Consider the following 23,414-nt stretch of genomic DNA (forward strand, 5'->3'; position numbering starts at 1 on the left):
TCATCCCTGACCTCCCGAGATGGTTTCTGCTCTGTTCTTTTTTTTTTTTTGTATTTTTTTTTTCCTGAAGCTGGAAACAGGGAGAGACAGTCAGACAGACTCCGGCATGAGCCCGACCAGGATCCACCCAGCACGCCCACCAGGGGGCAACGCTCTGCCTACCAGGGGGTGATGCTCTGTCCTTCCGGGACATCGCTCTGTTGTGACCAGAGCCACTCCAGCGCCTGGGGCAGAGGCCAAGGAGCCATCCCCAGCGCCAGGGGCCATCTTTGCTCCAAGGGAGGGGAAGAGAGAGACAGAGAGGAAGGAGAGGGGGAGGGGTGGAGAAGCAGATGGGCACCTCTCCTGTGTGCCCTGGCCGGGAATCGAACCCGGGACTTCCGCATGCCAGGCCGACGCTCTACCACTGAGCAAACCGGCCAGGGCCTCTGCTCTGTTCTTTATACCTTTTGACTGGTGCTTGGATGTCCTTTCTTTTCCTTTTCACCCACCCATATTTACAGAGGTAGGTGCAGCTCCACGGCTACCACCTCTCCTGAAGCCTTTATGACCAGCTTAAAATAACTAAAATTCTATATTATTTAAAAACATTTCAATTTCATCCAGGCGAACAATTCTGTTCTTTGTGCCAGCAATGTCAAATTTTCCAACCAATACGTTCTCTTCTGCCATTTTCACCCTGAAATCCAAAATATTTTTACTTCTGTGGAATAAAATCTAAAAAGCAACTGCTTCCTGTTTTGATATCTTACAATAAAATATCAAAGTTTTTGATGAGATGAAGCTTTTAAAAAAATAAAGCGGTCTGACCTGTGGTGGCGCAGGGGATAAAGCATTGGCCTGAAATGCTGAGGTTGCTGGTTCGAAACCCAAGGCTTGCCCAGTCAAGGCACATACAAGAAGCAACTACTATGGGGTGAGGCTTTCTGCTTTCCTGCTTCTCCCCCCTTTCTCTCTCTCTCTCCTCTCTGAAATCAATAAATAAAATCTAAAAAAAAAAAAAAAAAAAAAAGACAGTGTGCCTGAGTTAGGCGATTATGATGATGTGATGTTTTCTAGAGCAAGGAGTCAAGAATGGTCGGATATTCTTATTTTAAGACATCTACATAGAACTGTGATTCCTGGTTGGAAACAATACTGTCATTACACAATGTTCCAAGCACTCAATTCATATATTTTTAATAAACCTAGCCTGGTTTTTCTCTAAGCCCAGTACCAGAAAAAGATACCAATGGTTCAGTCCAGCTTATAAGCCAAAGGAGCATTGCATGAGTTGCATTACCTCACACAGGTCTGAAATATATCACTCCCTAAGAGCAAAAATAAAGTTAGAGACAAGGCTTCCACGAGAGAAACTCTACCAAGCAGATATTATACAGCCTCGTCATTGCCTTAAAAAATCACGACAGCGTAACATATCAGCGTTTTGAAATGCCACGGTGCAGTGAAGGCTTTGTGCCATACTCCAAAGCAGGAGCATGAAGTATTGGAAAATACAAAACCCTCATAGCTCTGCATTTAGTCCCATAGGGAGGCATTCTGAAGTTTATCTTGACCTTTACTGTTCATGCTTCTTAATGTTGTTGGCTATTAACCTAATAATCTGTGATTCATTTGAATTGCTTTCTTGAAGACTGAAACATGACTAACTTTAGAACAGAGACAAACACGTCAGTGCATGCATTTTAGGCAGAATGATATTTGAGGAAAGGGATGCTAAAAATCTGTGTCATACACATTACCAGTTACTGGGCAACCTGATGCCAAGCCAGTTTTAAATACTCATACAGAACTTAACAGAAGCATAGATTGAGTGTCTAAAGGGTGGGGAGGGTGATAATTAAGATAGAGTGTATCATCAAAAATGGCTCTTGAGAATATTGTTTTGCAAGTAAAAAATTATCTATGTGAAAAATTTAAATCCAAGGTAATATCCAATCAGGAATTTCATAGTATAACAACTATATTCAGAGGGGATGTGGGAATACAGGTGGGAGACTGCCAGTCAGGGGTATTGTTTAGCCAGTTATGAACTACTAGTGTAAAGTCTACTGAAGTTAGCTCTGGAAAAGACTTCACACATCAGACAATGGCATGTTGGAATAATAATGACATGTGTACAGACTTTAACACCACAATCGTGAATAACCTGGCAGCATGGAAAACTGCTTGACAAGGTAAGAAAGCAGTTCACTGATGCAGGCACAGCTATGGTTACAACTATGTAAAACAGTATGAAGGAAATAAAGGAATGATTTGTTAGGGCAGGAATATAGGTGATTTGCTTTTTATGATTTTCATTATTACTTCTAATAATGGAAATTTTGGAAATGCTGCAGAAATAGAAGAAAATATATACATTAGAGATATTTGAGAAGGCAGGCAGGCAGGCAGCAGCTAGAGTCTGGGTGATGTTACTTAAATGATTGTAGAGAATCTAATATGCTTCTCATAAAACATAAGTATAGATAAATACCAAGTGGCTTAAGACTTTCACCTCCATGGTGGTAACTAAGATGCTGAAATATGTCTTTGTTTCTTGAGTAATTTTAATCCAAATGAGCAACTATATGTATATCTACTATGACACTAACAGTTGTATTTTCATGATGGAGTAACATACAATCAATATTACTCAAGTGTTTAAGGGTAGGGAAGGCAGGAGGGAGAGGGAGAGGGGAGAAGAGGAGGAATACAGGTACAATCTCTGAGATAAACAGGATTAAACACACACACACACACACACACACACACACACACACACACACACAGAGTCATTTGCCTCCCATAACCTACACTCTACCTCCAATCCTGCCCTGAAGGTTTTCTGCTTCATGGGTAGTTCAAACATGCGTACCTAGGTGTGAGTACTGCTTTTAGAAATAACTTTGCATTCACACCTGCTTGGGGTCTAATCTTGCCTCTACCCCATAACTAGCTATGTGCCTTGAACAAGTTAGTGATCTCTCTGAAATTCAATGTCCTCACCTATAAAAAGCATAAGCAGGTTTCACAGAGGACATATAAAGATTGAGATAATGTATGTGAAGTCGCTAGCTGAGTACTTGTACATAGGTAGGCATCAAATTAAGTTAGTGCTCTTTCACATGTTTTCCCCTTTGAACCCAGGACTCTGGTGTTCAGGTATTGGAGAGACAGTTTATGGAGAAATGAACATGACTCCACCTTGGCTGTAGGTTGTTTTCGGATCTTGCTCCTTCCCCCATTATTACCTTCACAGGGACCAGAATCCTTAGGCTATAATCACCATGATGGCAGGATGAGGCCAGCCCAGACTTGTCTGCACATCCAAGACCAGAGTGAGTTCCCCGGGGTGGCTCTATTTGGAAGATGTACTTAAAACTTCAGCTCTATCTAATCTGGTGTCAGAGTTGGCTGTCCAATACAGTAGCTGCTGGCCACATATGGCTATTTACATTGAGTAAATAATGGAATCATTTTTTTTACTCAATTTTGTTACTACAATCATTTAAGTAACATCACCCAGAGTCTAGCTGCTGCCTGCCTGCCTGCCTTCTCAAATATCTCTAATGTATATATTTTCTTCTATTTCTGCAGCATTTCCAAAATTTCCATTATTGGAAGTAATAATGAAAATCATAAAAAGCAAATCACCTATATTCCTGCCCTAACAAATCATTCCTTTATTTCCTTCATACTGTTTTACATAGTTGTAACCATAGCTGTGCCTGCTTCAGTGAACTGCTTTCTTACCTTGTCAAGCAGTTTTCCATGCTGCCAGGTTATTCATGATTCTGGTTTTAAAGTCTGTAGACATGTCATTATTATTCCATTTTAAAATGAAATAAAATTTAAATGCATATAAAATGTTCCTCAATCACATAGCCACGTTTCAAATCCTCAGTGGGCACAAGTGGCTAGTGGCTGCCAGATATGATGGCACAGACACAGAACATTTTCATCCATCCGAAACATTTAGGAGTCTGTTCTCAAGTTCCAGAGCTATCAGTAGGAATAAGACATGTCAGAGGGTTAGCACCAATCATCTTTGTTCAAACTAAACTCAGAGAGTGAAGAGGGGGCGTGTAGAAGGAAAACATTTTTTGATTAGGGAGCTTCAATATGTACGAGCATTCCAGGAACCAGCTTATGAGACATCAATAGCATTCCTTCCACATACCACAGCCCACTTGTAAAGAACACTTTGATAAGATATATCAATCCAGTGACATTGTTGCTAGCCAAAATGAAAATACTTAACCTGATTCTAGTCCTCTATGTAAAAGACAGAAATCTCTCGGAGGAAGGTACGACGTATTAAAGGTTTGCTAAGCAGTTGGCAGTTTTAATTCTGAATGCAACAAACCAGCTGACTCAAGTAGAAGCCATAAGTACCCGTGACAAGCAATACAAGTTTCTGAATGGGGGATGTGATACCAAAGTACAAACTGTTCTAAGTGTCATCATTAATCAAATCAATTGTTAATTAAGGTTGGTCTAACAATCTATTCTGTTATGTCAACAGGGGGGCGCTAGTGAGTTAATTACAACCCTGTACAAATACCAAACTCATACACCCAGTAAATTTGGCTCCTACAACATTTAAAAATTTTTAAAAAGAAAGCATCCACCAACTTGAAAATAACTGTATTGCCCTTATGATCAATTTTCATGTTTCTACTAAAAAAGAGCTCTTGTAAGTTCTCATCTGTTAAGGTACAGGTGCTACTGCAGAGGTCTATTTGGAAAAAAAGGCATACTGCTTAGAAGACCAGCACAGCTATAAATTCACGGCCTCCAAAGCAGAGTGGGTGTCTGTGCTTCCAGACCATCTGGCTGCTTCCCTAGTCAGTACTCTGTCCTTAACTCATCAGCCAGGCATTTCAATATTTGTTCAGTTTCTTTACATCTCTGACCCTTTCACCCACGTCTCCCTCAGCAGACGACCTTGCCTCTGACTTCGCGGAGAGAATCGAAGCCATTAGACAAAAATTTAAGTTTCCTGCCCTCCAACCTTCACATTTACCTGAAAGGTGGCCATCTTATTCCGTTTCTAGCTTGCTGTGATGAAGAGGTGTATCTGGGCCAGATGCCTCCTGCCTTCTCAAAGACCTGCTGTGGAACTTTTCACTGGACCCTCACACACCCCTTCTATTGGTTCCTTCCCAGCAGCAGTTGAACGAGTTAGGTCTCTTCCACTTTAAATGGATTCTTCTTCACCACGGGTCCCCCTTTTCTCTTTTCATCTTTACAACACATACATTAAGGCTTATCTAAGCCTACCCTCTCCACTTCTCCATTTCTCCCTCACTCTTCAACTTCCTGCATGCTGAGTTCCACCTTGACCATCCACTCCATTGAAATTATCCTCATCAAGATTATCAACTACTCTTGCCACCCGGTAAAATACACACAACACAAAAACGTACCATTTTAACCACTGAAGTGTGCAATTCAGTGTTATGAAGTACATTCACATGGTTGTGCAACCATTATTAGCATCTAAGTCCAGAACACTTTTCATCTTATAAAACACAGTAACTTTCCATACCCCCCCCCCCTAGAGTGCCTGGCAAACATTATTCTACAATTCTTCCTTCCCTGCAGCCCCTCTCTCCTAACACCTGCTAGCTTCTCCTTTCCCTTCGGGTCTCAGAATAGATATCACCATTCCTTGGAAACACTGATTTCTCGGCACTAGCTCTGGCTTTGCTGTTGCTGTTGCATCTCACAGTATCCTGTGCTTTCCCATAGTGCTTAGCGCCCTCTATCAGAACTGCCTGTTTCATTAACGTCCCTACAGTGGCTCATAGCTCCACTGGGCTGATTCCCTGACTTTCTTACTCAAAAGGTATCTTCTGCACCTTTGATGGTGATGGTAGAAGCTTAATATTTGATACGTAATTCTTCAAAAAAAAAAAAAGTTTGTCCTGGGACATTTCAAACAGCCAGAAAAAGAGAAAAAAAAATTGTATAATAGTATCATGTGCTCTCATTCCCACCAGCTGTACTTAGTAATTGTTAACTTTTAGCCATATCTCCTTTATCATCTTTCTATGTTTGACAGACCATTTTAAAGTAAATCACGGAGAAAGTAAATGAATCTTTAAGTCTTACCAACATGTCCACAAATCGTCTAAAATGAGCTACTGAAGAAAATAAGAACCATGATTACAAACCTCTAAATTTCTACTTAAGCAGAGTGAAGTGAAATTCAGATATGAGAACATTAAGCTTTGCACTAGATGCTTTTCAAAATGTCCTCTCAGTCCATCATTTAATTCTCATGAGTCTTAGAAGGTAACCTAATTAATAAACAAAAGGCAATCTATGAAGAACCAGTAGCTCCAGGAGGGAAGGAGAAACAAACATTTGCTGAGTGCCCAGGATGTACCTGACACGTCCATTTCCTCCAACTCTTCCCACAGCTAACTCAAGATTAAAAACTCAGTGAGGCTAAGTGATGTGCCCAGATCCTAAAGGAGGTAGGATCTCCTTTAGGATTCCCTCTCTTTCCACTCATCTATTCATTACTATATATAAAAAAAAAAAATCATGGCCCTGGCCGGTTGGCTCAGCAGTAGAGCGTCGGCCTGGCGTGCGGGGGGGACCCAGGTTCAATTCCCGGCCAGGGCACATAGGAGAAGCACCCATTTGCTTCTCCACACCCCCCCTTCCTCTCTGTCTCTCTCTTCCCCTCCCGCAGCCAAGGCTCCATTGGAGCAAAGATGGCCCGGGTGCTGGGGATGGCTCCTTAACCTCTGCCCCAGGCGCTAGAGTGGCTCTGGTCACAGCAGAGCGACGCCCCGGAGGGGCAGAGCATCGCCCCGTGGTGGGCAGAGCTTTGCCCCTGGTGGGAGTGCCGGGTGGATCCCGGTCGGGCGCATGCGGGAGTCTGTCTGACTGTCTCTCCCCGTTTCCAGCTTCAGAAAATACAAAAAAAAAAAAAAAAAAAATCATGGGCACAGACAACAGTATAGTAAGTGGGAAAGGGGGTGGGAGAGGTAAAAAGGGTAGAGGGGAAAATGGTGATGGAAGATGACTTGACTTGGGATGAACATATGCTACAATATACAGATGATATATAATAGAAATATATGCCTGAAACCTATATAATTTTATTAACCAATGTCACCCTAGTAAGTCCAATAAAAAAAAGAAGTTAAATTAAAAGTTTTTTTTTATTTTTTTATTTTTTTTTATTTTTTTAATTTTTATTTATTCATTTTTAGAGAGGAGAGACAGAGAGGGAGAGAGACAGAGAGAGAGAGAAGGGGGGAGGAGCTGGAAGCATCAACTCCCATATGTGCCTTGACCAGGCAAGCCCAGGGTTTCGAACCGGCGACCTCAGCATTTCCAGGTCAACGCTTTATCCACTGCGCCACCACAGGTCAGGCAATTAAAAGTTTTTTGTTTAGGTCTGAGATGGGTAAATGACATATTGTTTAATGTGCACAAGGAATGTCTATGTTAATTCTCCTTTTAGTTCTTATTACCCCTGTAGTAAAGATGAGGAAGGGACAATGACAGCAGGAAGTAGAGAACAAGCATGTGAGAGAGAGCCAGGGTTCTGGTGCCACGGCGTTTTCCCCAGATGTCTGACAGTAGGCTAGCCACTCAACTCTCGTCACCCAAGAATGTTCATCTAGAAAGTGAGTTGGATTATTATTCAGGTTCCGTTCAGCTGTTTAAAAAAACAAAACACAAATGAAACCCTGCCATTCTTGGTGCTTTGCTTCTGTCACCAGCTGGTGAGGGCCGGGATGGAGGTCTTGTTGATCCTGACTCTCTGCTCTGCTGTGCGTTCTCAGTAAATGCACTTTCAGGGGATGAACTGTAAATGTAGACCCATTCTAGTTGAAATGTTGGTCAGTACAATTAGAATAACGTTCTAATTTCCAGAAGCAGATCTCCCACAGATTCTGAGAGTAACTGCTGAGGACTGTGCTCAGAGAGGAGCCACGAAGTTCTCACCAAAGGAAACCCCATGTCATCCCCACACCCCTGTTCTTGTTCTCTGCCAGACAAGCTACCCTACTTATCACACTTAGGACTTTTTTAAAGGCACTCTACTTTACTAGATAGTAAGTTCTATGAATTTCTGTCCTTGTTCACCTTCGTATCCCTAGTGTTTAGTATTTGGCAGTGAGTAAATGTTTATGGAATGAGTGGCAAATCTTCCAACCTCCGAGTAAGACCAACCCAACTTACTTTCAAGGCTTGGCTCACATGCCACCTCTACCTCCTTCACCTCTTCCGAACTCCCATAATATTTTACCTGTATTTCTCCTCTGGTGCATCTGATCATCTATATCTGATTATAGTTATTTATGCACATATCCACTGAAACCCCACTATTAAACCCTACAATATAGGTTCTCAATAAATGTTTGTGGAATGAGCACATTATATATACCAAAGCAATTAGCACAGTTCACTACATAGAGACATTCTTTTTTTTTTTGCTTTGTTTTTTTTGTTTTTTTTTTGTATTTTTCTGAAGTTGGAAACAGGGAGGCAGACAGACTCCTGCATGCGCCCAATCAGGATCCACCCGGCATGCCCACCAGGGGGCGATATTCTGCCCATCCGGGGCATCGCTCTGTTGCAACCAGAGCCATTCTAGCTCCTGAGGCAGAGGTCATAGAGCCACCTCCAGTGCCCGGGCCAACTTTTGCTCCAGTGGAGCCCTGGCTGCGGGAGGGGAAGAAAGAGAGAGGAAGGAGAGGGGGAGGGGTGGAGAAGCAGATAGGCGCCTCTCCTGTGTGCCTTAGCTGGGAATCGAACCTGGGACTCCTGCACGCCAGGCCGATGCTCTATCACTGAGACATTCAATAAATATCATTGAAATAAATGCTGCTTCAAAAACTTTGTCTACATAAGAAATGGAAACATATTTACTATAAAAAATATCAAAATATTAAAAGATGATAAGCTGAACTAAATGCTGTTACTGATAAAGCTGTGGTGGGTCCATGACCCTCAAGCTGCAAATATTTGTAAAGTATTCCAAACCTTGTGTGGGAAAAATATGGTAAACTAGATTAAAAGTCATAAAAATGATTATATCTTTTAATAATAATCCCATATCTGTGATTTTGTCCTAAGGAAAGAGATGGACAACCAAACCAAACCAAAACAAATAAACCCAAGGTAAACTGAACAAAACCAATCTAACCAAATCAACAAAAATGTCTACAAAATATTAGCTTAGCATATTTATTTATTTATTTATTTATTTACAGAGACAGGGAGTGAGTCAGAGAGAGGGATAGACAGGGACAGACAGACAGGAATGGAGAGAGATGAGAAGCATCAATCATTAGTTTTCCATTGCACGTTGCAACACCTTAGTTGTTCATTGATTGCTTTCTCATATGTGCCTTGACCGTGGGCCTTCAGCAGACCAAGTAACCCTTTGCTGGAGCCAGCAACCTTGGGTTCAAGCTGGTGAGCTTTTGCTCAAACCAGATGAGCCTGCGCTCAAACTGGCGACCTCGGGGTCTCAAACCTGGGTCCTCTGCATCCCAGTCCGACGCTCTATCCACTGTACCACCACCTGGTCAGGCATTAGCTTAGCATTTTTAAGTAAAAAATTGGAAGTATGGCACATTCATATGACATAATGCTATTCTACATTCTAGTGACAGTTCTGAGAACGCATGGAAGATGCTGTGAGGATTGCTACATAAAATAAAAGTCCAGCCCTGGCCGGTTGGCTCAGCAGTAGAGCGTCGGCCTAGCGTGCGGAGGACCCGGGTTCGATTCCTGGCCAGGGCACACAGGAGAAGCGCCCATTTGCTTCTCCACCCCTCTGCCGCGCCTTCCTCTCTGTCTCTCTCTTCCCCTCCCGCAGCCAAGGCTCCATTGGAGCAAAGATGGCCCGGGCGCTGGGGATGGCTCTGTGGCCTCTGCCTCAGGCGCTAGAGTGGCTTTGGCTGCAACATGGCGACGCCCAGGATGGGCAGAGCATCGCCCCCGGTGGGCAGAGCTTCGCCCCTGGTGGGCGTGCCGGGTGGATCTCGGTCGGGTGCATGCGGGAGTCTGTCTGACTGTCTCTCCCTGTTTCCAGCTTCAGAAAAATGCAAAAAAAAAAAAAAAAAAAAAAAAAAAGTAAAATAAAAGTCCACACGCACTACGACCACCACTGTAGAAAAATAGGAATACTCATAGAAAAAGTAAATAAGCAAAAATAGAAAAATAGTTATTTGGGATGATGTTACAAATGACTTTCTCTTTCCCCCGAAAGTTTCCTTTAAATGTATTGTTTTTTATATAAAAGTTTCGGTATAGTCAACATGAACATTTCTTTAATGTGGCTCTATTTCCTATAAATGGTTATTGACTGAGGACCAAAGCATAAAATTAAATTGTCTACTGAATAGTTTTTGCTCCAGTACTTAATTCTAGCATTCAGGTGGCACCTGAACAGGGATGCTAGTTTATGTTATGAGGCATAAAGCAGAGGAATGTTATACATGGTGCCAAAATAGATTTAAATGAGAAGCAAGCAGCTAGACCTGGCAAAGGAATCCCAGGAAACCTTACAACTGATGATGAGATTACTTTCTCAAAGAAACTATTACTACTAGTTCCTGAGAGGGTTAAAATAAAGGGGCTGCCACCCAGAAGGCTTATGAAGAGGAAAGGAATTAAGAATGGCTGTCTTCTTGGTTCTCTACTGTTTCCTAGTCCTTTCTCATCTATTATCTCACAGGGGTCTGTAAATTGTGGCCTATTTTTTTGCAAACAGTTTTATGGGAACAGCGAAGCCCATTCACTGATGTATTGCCTATGGCTGTTTTCACACTACAAGGATTTGTTAGTTGTGACAGAAGTTGCATGGCTTACAAAGCAAAAAATATTTACTGTGGCTCTTTACAGAAAAAGAAGTATTTGTCCTCTAGCTCCAGATATAGAAAGACATTGATAAACAGGTATCCAATTTAAGTACTGGGCTACCCCTTTCTATTACTTTTTCTTCTATTACTTTTTCTTTAAACATGTCAACCTGGAAGATAGTTTGGACAATAAATGATATGATCACTCTAAGATACTTTTGAGGGTGAAGGGGTTGCTAAATAGACAATACTCCAAGACAACAAGTAAAACGGGACTCTCCCAGACACCAGACATATGGGTCCAAAGGCGAGTAGCCAGAGCAGGTTTCATAGCCAGCCTGCATCTGTTCAGGAACTGCTTTTTTTTTTTTTTTTTTTTTTTTGTATTTTTCTGAAGCTGGAAACTGGGAGAGACAGTCAGACAGACTCCCGCATGCGCCCGACCGGGATCCACCCGGCACGCCCACCAGGGGCGATGCTCTGCCCACCAGGGGGCGATGCCCTGCCCCTCCGGGGCGTCACTCCGCCGCAACCAGAGCCACTCTAGCGCCTGGGGTAGAGCCCAAGGAGCCATCCCCAGCGCCCGGGCCATCTTTGCTCCAATGGAGCCTTGGCTGCGGGAGGGGAAGAGAGAGACAGAGAGGAAGGGGGGGTGGTGGAGAAGCAAATGGGCGCTTCTCCTATGTGCCCTGGCCGGGAATCGAACCTGGGTCCCCCACACGCCAGGCCGACGCTCTACCGCTGAGCCAACCAGCCAGGGCCTGTTCAGGAACTGCTTTTATTGTACAAAGAAAGCTTAGGTGACTGCTCGTCTTGCTTCTGTTTGAACTGCCTCTGATGCCTTCCCACTTTCCTCTGTCCCAACTCTGCCCTAGAGCCAGCTCTGGTCCTTGAAGAGTCAGCTGTGCGGACACCACTCAGGGGACAGTATTTCCACTTTCATTGGAGCAAAAGGGGGAAAGTTTACTCATCCTATTTAAATAATTATTTCAATTCAATACAAGTAAATTTTATTTTATTTTATTTATTTTTAACAGAGACAGAGAGAGAGTCAGAGAGAGGGATAGACAGGGACAGACAGACAGGAATGGAGAGATGAGAAGCATCAATTATTAGTTTTTCGTTGCGCATTGCAACACCTTAGTTGTTCATTGATTGCTTTCTCATATGTGCCTTGACCATGGGCCTTCACCAGACTGAGTAACCCCTTGCTCGAGCCAGCAACCTTGAGTCCAAGTTGGTGAGCTTTTGCTCAAACCAGATGAGCCCATGTTCAAGCTGGCAACCTCGGGGTCTCAAACCTGGGTCCTTGGCATCCCAGTCTGATGCTCTATCCACTGTGCCACCACCTGGTCAGGCAATACAAGTAAATTTGTACCTGTATATTTCAGTGAGTTTACTATCAAGGCAACTCCTTCAAATTCTATTCTTCTTTAGAATTTAGAAGAATAGAATTTTAGGTTTCTCTTCTAAACTGATTTAAAAATGTTTATCAACCATAGCATTTATCACAAAGTAACCCTACAACAAATATGGCATATCATCCATTGATCTGAGCTTTTAATACTCACCAATACAGTTTGAAGAATTATTTGAGAGTGGAGTTCTGGTTTTATCATTCCAGAATTAAAACCAAAAGAAAACAACACATCCACCCCACACTCTTTTTTTCTCCTCATAATAATAAAAAAAAGGCGATGCCATGGGGGGAAAAAGAGGTCAAACAAAAGATGTTTGGAGCAACTTTATATAATCTAGGATGTTACACTTTGTGAGACTCTTCTCTGAACAGTAATAGCTCATAGCCTTGAAACCTCTCTACATGGCTTTCCAAATACTGCCATCTGGTGGAATTTTAGTTAATTGTTCCTTTGTTCTAGGGAGCTCCTAAAGGGAACCCTGAAGGCATTATTACAGAGACTCAGTACTGGTGGGGAAATAACTGAAGGTCAAATGTTTCTAAACAACATCCCAGACTGAAAAAAAACGGAGGCATCTCAGGTCTTCATCTCCTTTGCAAGATACCCATCTCTCTCTATTATAAAGTCAATAGAGAGCAGTTGCCTTTATTTTGAAGAAGATCAAATAATCACATAACAATTAGTAATGTCATGGAGGTCATTTGACTATATCTTGATATTTCCTTCCTCCATTTACTATATATCTAAAATTAAGCCTTAATTGGCTTGACAATGTTTTAGAGAAATCACTGATAGCAGTTAATTATCCCTTAGTGCACATGGGAAATGGAATATAGTTTGAAAAATGTTTGCACAAAACGTGTTTACTCAAATATTTGCTTTAGTTGTATAATGCAATTTTGAGAATAACTTTGTTACAAAGCATCAATAACACTCCAATTTAGTCTGTAAGCAATTATTCTATAAGTCAAACAACATAATTTATATTTAAACCTTACCTTGAGCATCCACGCTCTCTTGCTGGCTGTCGAGATGAACTGTTCCTCTGAGAAATGGGATGCTGGGATAGTAAAAATGAAAAGAAAAAAAAATTAAGAGCAAGCATTTAATGTGATGAAAACACAGGAGCAAAGAGTTATAATTTAGTTCATTGGGTGTGGCCGACAATGCAAAAGGAATTTAAAGAAAACACACATACAAAATATCCAAATTCAGTTGATTTTTTACCATGAGCAAGATCAGCCAAACAATAGGTTCTCAATCTATACTATTAGATCTACTCTTAGGTTGATTTATTATAGTTTGTAAATATTTAGTACAATATCAGTCCTATGAAGAGAATTTTCTTTAGCCTCATCCACTCCCCAGTCACGTGTTTACAGATAACCCCAAGAAGCCGTGCCTCTTGTGGGGTATCAAATGCCAACATCAATTAAAATATCAACTTCCTCAGACTTAGGTTAATTTGCAGGTTTTATATATAGTATCAACACAGGCTTAGTCTTTTAGTCAAAAGATTTGTTTCACAGGATAAGCATTCAAAACAATTCCAGGATCAAATTTCAAAATCTACACACCCAGAAGTAATAATTTACTTTCTTTATATAAAGTGACTATTTCCCTTTACAACACGCTGTGGCAAAAGGATAAGACGGTAAACCAATGAAGGGCAGATCCAAGTGTAGAAGCTCAGAAATGTGCCCGGACTCCAGGCTTTGAGGGTCCAGTGTTGGGGGCAGGATGGATGAAAACTGGGGAGACTTGAGCAGATGCTGCTGCTAAAAACAATCCAAGCTGCATCCACGCATGATCCTGAACGGTCTTCCCACCTGCCCAAGACACAGACTAGAAATGAGCCTGCCCCACCTTCTCCTGCACATTGCTCTTTGGGTTCTCTGTATGTGGCCATTTCAGAGAGGCCTTCGGTGCTTAGTTTAAAATCAATTGTATAAAAATAAAGTATCGGCCCTGGCTGGTTGGCTCAGCGGTAGAGCGTCGGCCTGGCGTGCGGGGGACCCGGGTTCGATTCCCAGCCAGGGCACATAGGAGAAGCGCCCATTTGCTTCTCCACCCCCCCCCCCTCCTTCCTCTCTGTCTCTCTCTTCCCCTCCCGCAGCCAAGGCTCCATTGGAGCAAAGATGGCCCCGGGCGCTGGGGATGGCTCCTTGGCCTCTGCCCCAGGCGCTAGAGCGGCTCTGGTCGCGGCAGAGCATCGCCCCCTGGTGGGCAGAGCGGCGCCCCTGGTGGGCATGCCGGGTGGATTCCGGTCGGGCGCATGCGGGAGTCTGTCTGACTGTCTCTCCTCATTTCCAGCTTCAGAAAAATACAAAAATAAATAAATAAATAATAAATAAAGTATCTGTGGCAGATCCAACACAATGTGATTAATCCCAGATATTGTTCAAGAGGGGTTGCTGGGAGAAGGACTTCAAGAAAGGGAGGAAGAAGGCATTTTATACTTTCTTTGATAGGGCAGAGAAGAGATGGTAAAACAAGAAAATGCAAATAAAATGGTAAGTGCTGAGAGAGTAAAAGAAAAGCTGAATTTTCAGTGCTACACTATTCAATAAGGGAGCTCAAAAGTAATTTGTAAAATTTGGCTTCTTTACAAATTAGAAAAAAATTTAACATGAATGGTTTCGAGAACTGCATTCTGGTAACGACATTTTTTTTCCTTCCAGTAGAACAGGTAGAATTTTTTATGTCTTATAGCAGAATTTAATTTTATGGGAATTTCACATTTTTTTCCATAACTTAATGAAAGTCGATAAAACTAAAAAAATCAAGTTTAATGAAAAAATGTTCCCATCCATGTCCAATTTATTTTCCTAATTCTTCCAATCTTCTGGAAATATTAACTGGATCAGGATACAGTTTTCATTTGCCCTCCTTGCCTAGTAACAGAGCTGCTGGATCCTAGTTAAAGCGCTGGCCACAGAGCTGGGAAGCAAGAGCATAGGGTTCCTAGTTTATCTATAAGCCAGATAATTAGCCCTTAGAAAGATTCAGCACTGGCTGCACACAATTGGCCTTTTTCCTGTTCTCCAACAAGAGCACGCTGCTTATTTTCCAACAGCTGTAATGGATCTGTTTGGAGAAGAATGGGATCATTGACTGAACAGACCTGCGCAAGTCATTTCACATACTTTATCCAGCTCACTCCTCAAAGCCATCTGATTACAAATGAGAAAACTGAGGCTCAGAGTAGTGTCTCCGTTTGCCTGGTATCATGCAGCTAGACTCTAACTGAGTCTGCCGGACTCGAGTACCAGCTCTCTCGCAACCACACCATGCTACCTTGAAAGCCATGCTACCTTGAAAGCCAGGACCTTGTCATTGATCTGAAACACCTGGGGAGCTAAGACAAAGTTGGTGACGGTGGTCTTCTCTAGTGGGGGGAAAGAGGATGCAACTTTTTTTTTTTCTGTGGTGTTTCCCAGATGTAGAGCAGTAATTGTCTATGAGTTTCACAGTTTATATAAAGATCAACTCAAGATGGATCACTACGTAAATATAAAATGTAAGAATGATGAAATGTTTAGAATAAACAGGAGAAAATCTTTGGAATCCAGGGCCTGGCAAAGAGTTCTTCACCTTGACCCCAGAACACAATCTATAAAAGGGAAAACTGAGAAATTGGAATTCATCAAAATTTAGAATTATTGCCTATGTGAAGTATATGTAAATATAAGGTATAAATTCAGAGAAAATATTTGCAAACCACATCTGACAAAGGACTAGTATCTAGAATTAAGAACTCTCAAAACTCAACAGTAGAAAAAACCCCCCAAAACGCAAACAATTGGAAAATGGGCAAAACACATGAACAGACGTTTAACTGAGGAGAATACACAGATAGCAAATAAACACATGAATTGATATTCAACATCATTAGCCACTAGGTAAGAGAAAAGTAAAAACCATAATGAGATATCACTATTTATTTATCAGAATGGTTAAAATAAACAGTGACAATAGGACATGCTGATGAGGATGAGATGAAACTAGATCATTCATATATTTCTTGTGAGAATGTACAATATAGTGGTTCAGCAACTCTGGAAAACATTTGAATTAAAAAAAACAAAACCCAAAACAAAACCTAAACATGAAACTACCTTACAACCCACCAATTGTACTCCTAGAAAAATTTCCAGAGAAGTTAAAACGTATGTTTATAGCAGATTTATCATAGTGGTAAAACACTAGAGACAACCCAGATATCCTTTGACAGGTTAATGGTTAAACAAGCGATGGTACATCCATACCATGAAATATTACTTGGCAACAAAAAAGAAACCGACTATTGATAGTTACAAAAGCCTGGGTGAATTTTTAGAGAATTATGCTGAATGAAAAAAGCCAATCCCATAGGTTATAAACTGTGTGATTTCTTTTATCTAACATTCTTGAAATAAGAAAACTATAGAAACGGAACACAGATTAGTGGTTGCCAGGGGTTGAGGAGGGAGTGAGGGCTGGAGGGAAGAGGGGATGGTCATAAACGGGCAACAAGAGGAATCCTTATGGTGGTGATGAAAATGTTCTGTATCTTAAACAAACATGTATTGATGTCAATATCCTGGTTGCGACACTGTAGTATAGATTTTCGAAATGTTACCATTAAGGGAAAAATTGAGTGAAGGGTACATGGAAATATCTCTGTATTGCTTCCTACAATTAAATGTTAACATAAAATTGTCTCAAAATAAAAGTTTCATTTAAAAAACCAGGAGATGGGACAGCAACTAGAATTGAATAGGATAATTCCCTTATTTTCTTACTTTTTTCAGAGAAGAACAAAAAGCCCAAAGCAATGGGCAAGATTGGGTCAGGAATTTGCTCTACTTTGCACAGATCCATGGGAAAAAAACCTCACCTAGTATTTTAGCATTCAGATACCAGTGCAAACATTCTGATGGCCAAGTTAGACTCTCTCTTTTTTTTTGTATTTTTCTGAAGCTGGAAACGGGGAGAGACAGACAGACTCCCGCATGCGCCCGACCGACCAGGATCCACCTGACACGCCCACCAGGGGCGACGCTCTGCCCACCAGGGGGCGATGCTCTGCCCCTCCGGGGCGTTGCTCTGCTGCGACTAGAGCCACTCTAGCGCCTGGAGCAGAGGCCAAGGAGCCATCCCCAGCGCCCGGGCCATCTTTGCTCCAATGGAGCCTTGGCTGTGGGAGGGGAAGAGAGAGACAGAGAGGAAGGAGGGGGGCGGTGGAGAAGCAAATGGGCGCCTCTCCTATGTGCCCTGGCCGGGAACCGAACCCAGGTCTCCCGCATGCCAGGCCGACACTCTACCGCTGAGCCAACCGGCCAGGGCCCAAGTTAGACTCTCTTGAAGTTCACTCTGCTTTTAAACCTTCTGCTACATTTACTTTTCCAATCTTTCATTGAAATTCAAAATATTAATATAAATACACACACACTCAAAACCAGGAGTGACTTGTAAATAGTAGTATGATGACCTTGCATTTGGGAAATGACCTTTCATACCTTCCAGTTTATGCTCTCCAAGAATTTCCAAAAGTCCCACATATTATTTGCACAGAAATAGAATTTTATCCTTGGTGGTTTCTGTGGGTGACAGGCAGGTGCTCTGTATTCTAACCTGGACCACACACTAAGTCAGGGCATACCAAGACTCACCCGCGCCCCCATAACGAGGAGCTCCTGGAGCTCCCTCCGCACTAGATGAGACCATGTTGCCTTGCAGTCTCCTCACCTGGAGCACTAGCCAGCTGCTCAGAACCAAGCAGTCCAGAGCCAAATGCTTTCTCCTTGCTTGCTGGCATTGTTTTTATTGAAGAGACCGAATATCTTTGTCAGGATAGGAGTCATGATATGGCCAAACTCTTTAACAAAGCACATTATTTCTACAAAAGCCCACTTTCCCTCATCCTGTAGAAATTGCAAATTCTCTTTTTTTAAACAAACAGAATTCTAGCCTCCCCCTCCCCAAAAGACTGCTTTCTTTTTTTTTTTAATTTTATTTATTTATTTATTTTTTACAGAGACAGTGAGTCAGAGAGAGGGATAGACAGGGCCAGACAGACAGGAACGGAGAGAGATGAGAAGCATCAATCATTTCGTTGCGACACCTTAGTTGTTCATTGATTGCTTTCTCATATGTGCCTTGACTGCAGGCCTTCAGCAGATCGAGTAAGCCCTTGCTGGAGCCAGTGACCTTGGGTTCACTGGTGAGCTTTTGCTCAAACTAGATGAGCCCGCGCTCAAGCTGGCAACCACGGGGTCTCGAACCTGGGTCCTCTGCATCCCAGTCCAGCGCTCTATCCACTGCGCCACCACCTGGTCAGGCAAGACTGCTTTCTTGCATGACCATACAGCCACAGGCACATAAGAGATATATCAGAATGAAAAAAAAAAGGTTGTAAAAATATTTTCAGTCATGCCATGGCCCTGAAAAGTTGAGCTTTCTCTTTCTTTAGTGCTGTGTATCTAGCCAATGAGGCCTCAGACCAACACAAGGTTCAAACACGCTCCTCACAGAGACAGGAGTTCCTGTCTCCCAGCTTTCCCAAGAGAATGTGTCCAGGACCTGAATTTAGTCTTTCCTCAGGGGTTGACTAGGTTATCTTTGGATTTTCAGAATGAACTGTATCCTATATTCCAAACACCCTCTGGCTACTTAGAGATATGGAATCACTCCAATTGTATATCACATTCTTTAGTGTGGGAGGGCCCACAGCTTTCTAGGAATAAAGCAGTTTGTAAGCATTAACAGAAGGTCACAGGCTATTAATCCTTAGATGAATCCCACCTAATAACAGCCTTCCAGAGACCCCACCTCCACCAGCTCCTCCTCAATTAGTGGTCTCAGGGCCTTCCCAGGGGCATCAGAGGGGTACAGCAGGGGTGGGGGTGTAGTGCCAAGAGCCTGCCCAGTTCAACTCCCCCGAGGTGGTGTTGGTGGGGCAACTAGAGGCACGAGTGTTGGGAAGCCCAGAGCTGAACACACACCAGGAAAACCAAAACTAAAACCAAACAAAGAGTATCTGGCAGGTTAAAGGGGGCCAAGTAACACTGAATCCTGGGTATTGAGTATGATATAAAACATTCTTCTCTTTAAGAAAGGCAAACTACCAAATGACCCATATTGTGTATTTAAGGGCTTTTGAAAATTTTTAGCTGGCAGATAATGGGATTATGGTGAATGACTTTATGGTTTTGTGATTTGGGCTTCTCCTCAAGGGGGAAAAAAATCCCCAGAAACTAACGTAATAGCTGTAATAAAATATAAACCCAGTACTTTTCATACAATCTGAGCCTAACCTCCCCCACCCACTCCTTCTTAGCATCCTCCTTATCCATCTGCCACTTCCCATGGTAGGCATAGCTTGCCCTTTCTATTCTAGAGTAGACTGACTATTCATAGTGCTAAATATACAAAAGTAAATTTCTAAAGAAAAAAATTACATGAGATAAACTACATACACGAGAACTACCATGTGCATTATAACTCTGAGACATTTTTGGTAATTATTTTCACTTATGCTTTTATCCATTTTTAATCAGAGACCCTTGACAATAAAGTGGTTGGGATAGAAGACTGGCTCCTGGCCTCATAAGCGTGCTTGATGAGGAAACATGGCAAGCGTTCATCAATCACAGAGATTTACTTTCCGAGACCAGGGTTCAAATTCAGTGTTTGGCTCACAGAGGACACAGTGCTTTACATTTGTCCTGTATTTATAGTCTTGTTATTCTTTTGACCATCCAAAGGAATGACACAGTAATGTGAGACCTAAGTAAGACTGACAGTGGCAGAGTGCTGCTGTGACCTCCCTCAAAAGATAGATAACCTCTATCTAACCCTGTGTTTTAAATTTATTTTTCTCTAGTCCTTGCATGCTCTGGTGCCTTAGGTGGGTGGGTGCCATATTGGTGTTCAGTAACTGTTCAGTTACATGAAACCCCAGGATGAAGACCTTCTTGTCTTTGTCTGTATTTGGGGAAGCACAATGTAACTCATGCCAGACTGGGTTAGTAGTTCTGCCTCCTCCATGTCTTTCCTTATTCGATAGGATACTATACCTCTTTATATCTCAGCCCAGGCCCAATGATGGAGAGAAGGCCCAACACTAACCACCACACCAGGAAAAGTGAGCTCAGGAGGGTTTCTGAGTGAATGCTTTTTAAAAATGTGTCTGCTCTGCTAGAAACTGTACTGCTTTCATGTTTTGAGGAGATACAATGGCATGCTCCATGTGTTAAGTGGAATTTTATCATTACTCTGTCTATTCCAATTTAACTGTATAATTCTAATGGACTATCAAAACTCTATTTTCATCAGGTGTTGAAAAATCATGGATTCTCTAATAATATAGTTCCCGTGGCATTTTCTATTATATGTTATTCTAAGAAAGATGGATTAACAACCACCTTTCAGAGAGCTGGGATAACCTATGGGGAAAGGATAGATAAAAATAAGATTTCCTCCTTATTAAGGAGGCTAGAAGCCTCAGGGGAATTGAGATGTGTTGCATTGCACTTTAAGCAGAGCTGGGATGAGAACCAGGTCCCTGGATGATCAGTTTAAACTGACTTATTATTAGTGTAATAAGAACAAGAAGAATAAACGTTGTGCCTCACTTCCAGAGTTACTAAGAGAAGATCGTTGTTTGAATAAGGGGAGTAGTTGGAGACAACCATTCTGTCTAAACTCATGCTTATTTTTCTTTTGAATTTTTTGGTAGATGTTGCTTCTTCTTTGACTATCATTTCTCTAACTCTTTGTATTTGGAGTCATTTTAACTTGCTCCTTTAATTATTTTATCTCTAGAGCTTCCACTCATGATCGTTGGTAACAAACTTTTGCGTAGTTTTTCAGAGAAATCAACAGATGTAAAAGTTTCTTGAGTTAAGTCATACAAAATGTGCAGAGTGGTAACAAAGCCCAAGGTTAGTATTTAATGTTTTAAAACAAACCCCCCAAATGTGAAAACAAACCAAAAATGCACATTGCTTTCAGATTCCAAGAGCAACCCTTAAAACACCACTATGTCTCATAAGAGAGTATGTTAAAAATCTCTTTCCATTGGGATGGGTGGCCCACAGGCCCCACAGGAAAATATGACTCAATAGATTTTAGTTTGCTGCTACAGTGTATAGAACACAGCATTTTTTTCTACCCATCCCGCAAGGCTCACCTGCGTCGGATTGCTCAACAAGCTACACTTTGAAGGTGTCAAGTGATTCATATGAAACCGCACCCAAGTCCCCAGGTCTGGGCAAATTACCATGAATAGCATCATCACAGACACTCGGATTAGTAGTTTGGGACAGAGAGACAACCTAATACATGCTTCCACCGGAGATAAACCTGACTAACTCAGTCCTGATTCCACTTGGTGTCCTTGGTGATGAGTAAGCACAATGGAAGACTGGAAAGTGGGGGGAAGCCACACATTCTTGACTATAATTATGCTCCTTGTGGTCTGTGTGGCCAATTGTGAGCGCTGCTGGTAAGCAGTACCAGGAGCCTCTAGCTCCTTTGGAATTAAGACAAACAACAGCCCTGTAGGACAGAAGTGTCTTGTTTCTGGGTACAATTTGATTCCAAAGCCCTCATCAATCTCCTGCTGCTTCAACACAGCAGCTCTGGCCGGGCCTCCCTCCATCAGTTGTCCTGAGTTCACAAAATCTTCCTTCCACAATGAAAAGACCAAGTGGTTTCCAAAACACACTGAAAGCTGTTGTTTAGTTTTGATGTGAGTTTAGAAAGAGCAGTATAGAAGTAAACATCAGTGCAAACATCACTGCACTTTGTCTACAATTTAAAAATATCTGGGGGTAGGTGAAATGACTGAGTGTCAGTGGTTGGCTTTGAATGCAGGGCTGGATAAAAGGCAGAATGGAAGGGAGAAGAGTTCCATCCTGAGAATCATTTTACAGGTAAGAAATGCAATTGTTTTTTAAATGTAAAAGTGACTTATGCAATGATTCAAAATAAAAAAAAAAAGGAAAGATCTGTAAGAATTCGAAGTTGTTTTGCAGCATTCCACCATTTATTTTTTTCTAGCACCTACTAGTATTCTCTATCTTCTGTCAGATAACAGTTATCTCAATGCATCTCCCAGACACTCACCAAAACCTGCCAGCAGTTCAACCTTTACACCAAATGTAACATACGGGTCCTCTTAGGGATACTGGTGTTTAACAGATATTAACATTTTACGCAAAAGGGACAGAGTTCCAGCAATGGACTTTCAGAAATATTTGTAGAGAGAGAAGCATTCTGCCCTCCCCCATGTTTGCTGTAGTAAAATCTGCAACAAAAGGGAACTGCAGACCAATGACCAAGAGAGCCATACCTGAGGACACCATTTCCCAGGACGGAAGAAAACTGCCATCTCTATTTCTTCACCTATAAAGCCGTGCTATGGGAAAATGATGAAACAATTCTAAAAGTGAACTCCTAACAGGTCAAGCATGGAGCTAGGACCAAGGGATGTGGAAATGACTGAGTCAATTCCCCTCTCCAACCAATTTATGTGTTAGAGAAGCCCAGGTGTGGGGAATTAAAGGAAAACCATCATGAGCCTCCTGACCTATCCTGGATGGGTAGGCCAGTGGAGGTGGGGAGAAGCAATGATTAGGGAGGCAATGAAGGTTTTCCAGAACAGTGTTTCTCAAATGTGAACCCATAACAATGGGCACCTGCGGATCTTATTAAAGTACAGATGTTGATCGAGAGTATCTGGGGTGGAGCCAGAGTTCAGCATTTGTAAGGTGCTCCCAGGTAATGCTGATGCTACTGGTCCATGGACCCCACTTTGAGCAGAAAGAACCTGGAGGAATCAACACCTGAGACAAGACAAAGGCTGAGCTTCAATCTACCAGGGGAAGACATCCCAGGCAGAATGTGCCAAGACACTGAGGCTGGAAGTATTATGTTGAATAACGGAAACAACAGTTAGCATGCTAAGAAAAAGTTTTATGTGAAAAATTATTGATCGGACAATAAGAGCTTTACACAAAAATGAGAACTGTTTTTGCAATCATTGTGTGAAGGCGGTAAGATTAGGAATGTGCCCCCTCATGCCCCACCCTCACCTTGTTCAGACTCCCACTAATGAATTTATGTTGTAATTATTAACACAACAAAAACATGAATGTTTCTTTGCCATGTTCTGGTGGGGTTA

At 42.1% G+C, this 23,414-nt stretch overlaps 1 protein-coding gene across 2 annotated transcripts in view; it reads right to left on the reverse strand.

Annotated features, from left to right (window-relative positions):
* The window catches only part of MAPRE2 (microtubule associated protein RP/EB family member 2), a 154,765-nt gene that overhangs the window by 118,731 nt on the left and 12,620 nt on the right, over positions 1-23,414 (reverse strand). For both annotated transcript variants that reach the window (XM_066246848.1, XM_066246847.1), the window contains exon 2: positions 13,243-13,304. Coding sequence is in view for 1 of the 2 variants with exons in the window: in XM_066246847.1 (XP_066102944.1) it covers positions 13,243-13,304 (62 nt within the window). In the remaining variant the exon portion in view is untranslated. The remainder of the gene's footprint in view (positions 1-13,242; positions 13,305-23,414) is intronic.

The sequence above is a fragment of the Saccopteryx bilineata genome, chromosome 11 (genome assembly GCF_036850765.1).
Source record: "Saccopteryx bilineata isolate mSacBil1 chromosome 11, mSacBil1_pri_phased_curated, whole genome shotgun sequence".
Classification (NCBI taxonomy): Eukaryota; Metazoa; Chordata; class Mammalia; order Chiroptera; family Emballonuridae; genus Saccopteryx; species Saccopteryx bilineata.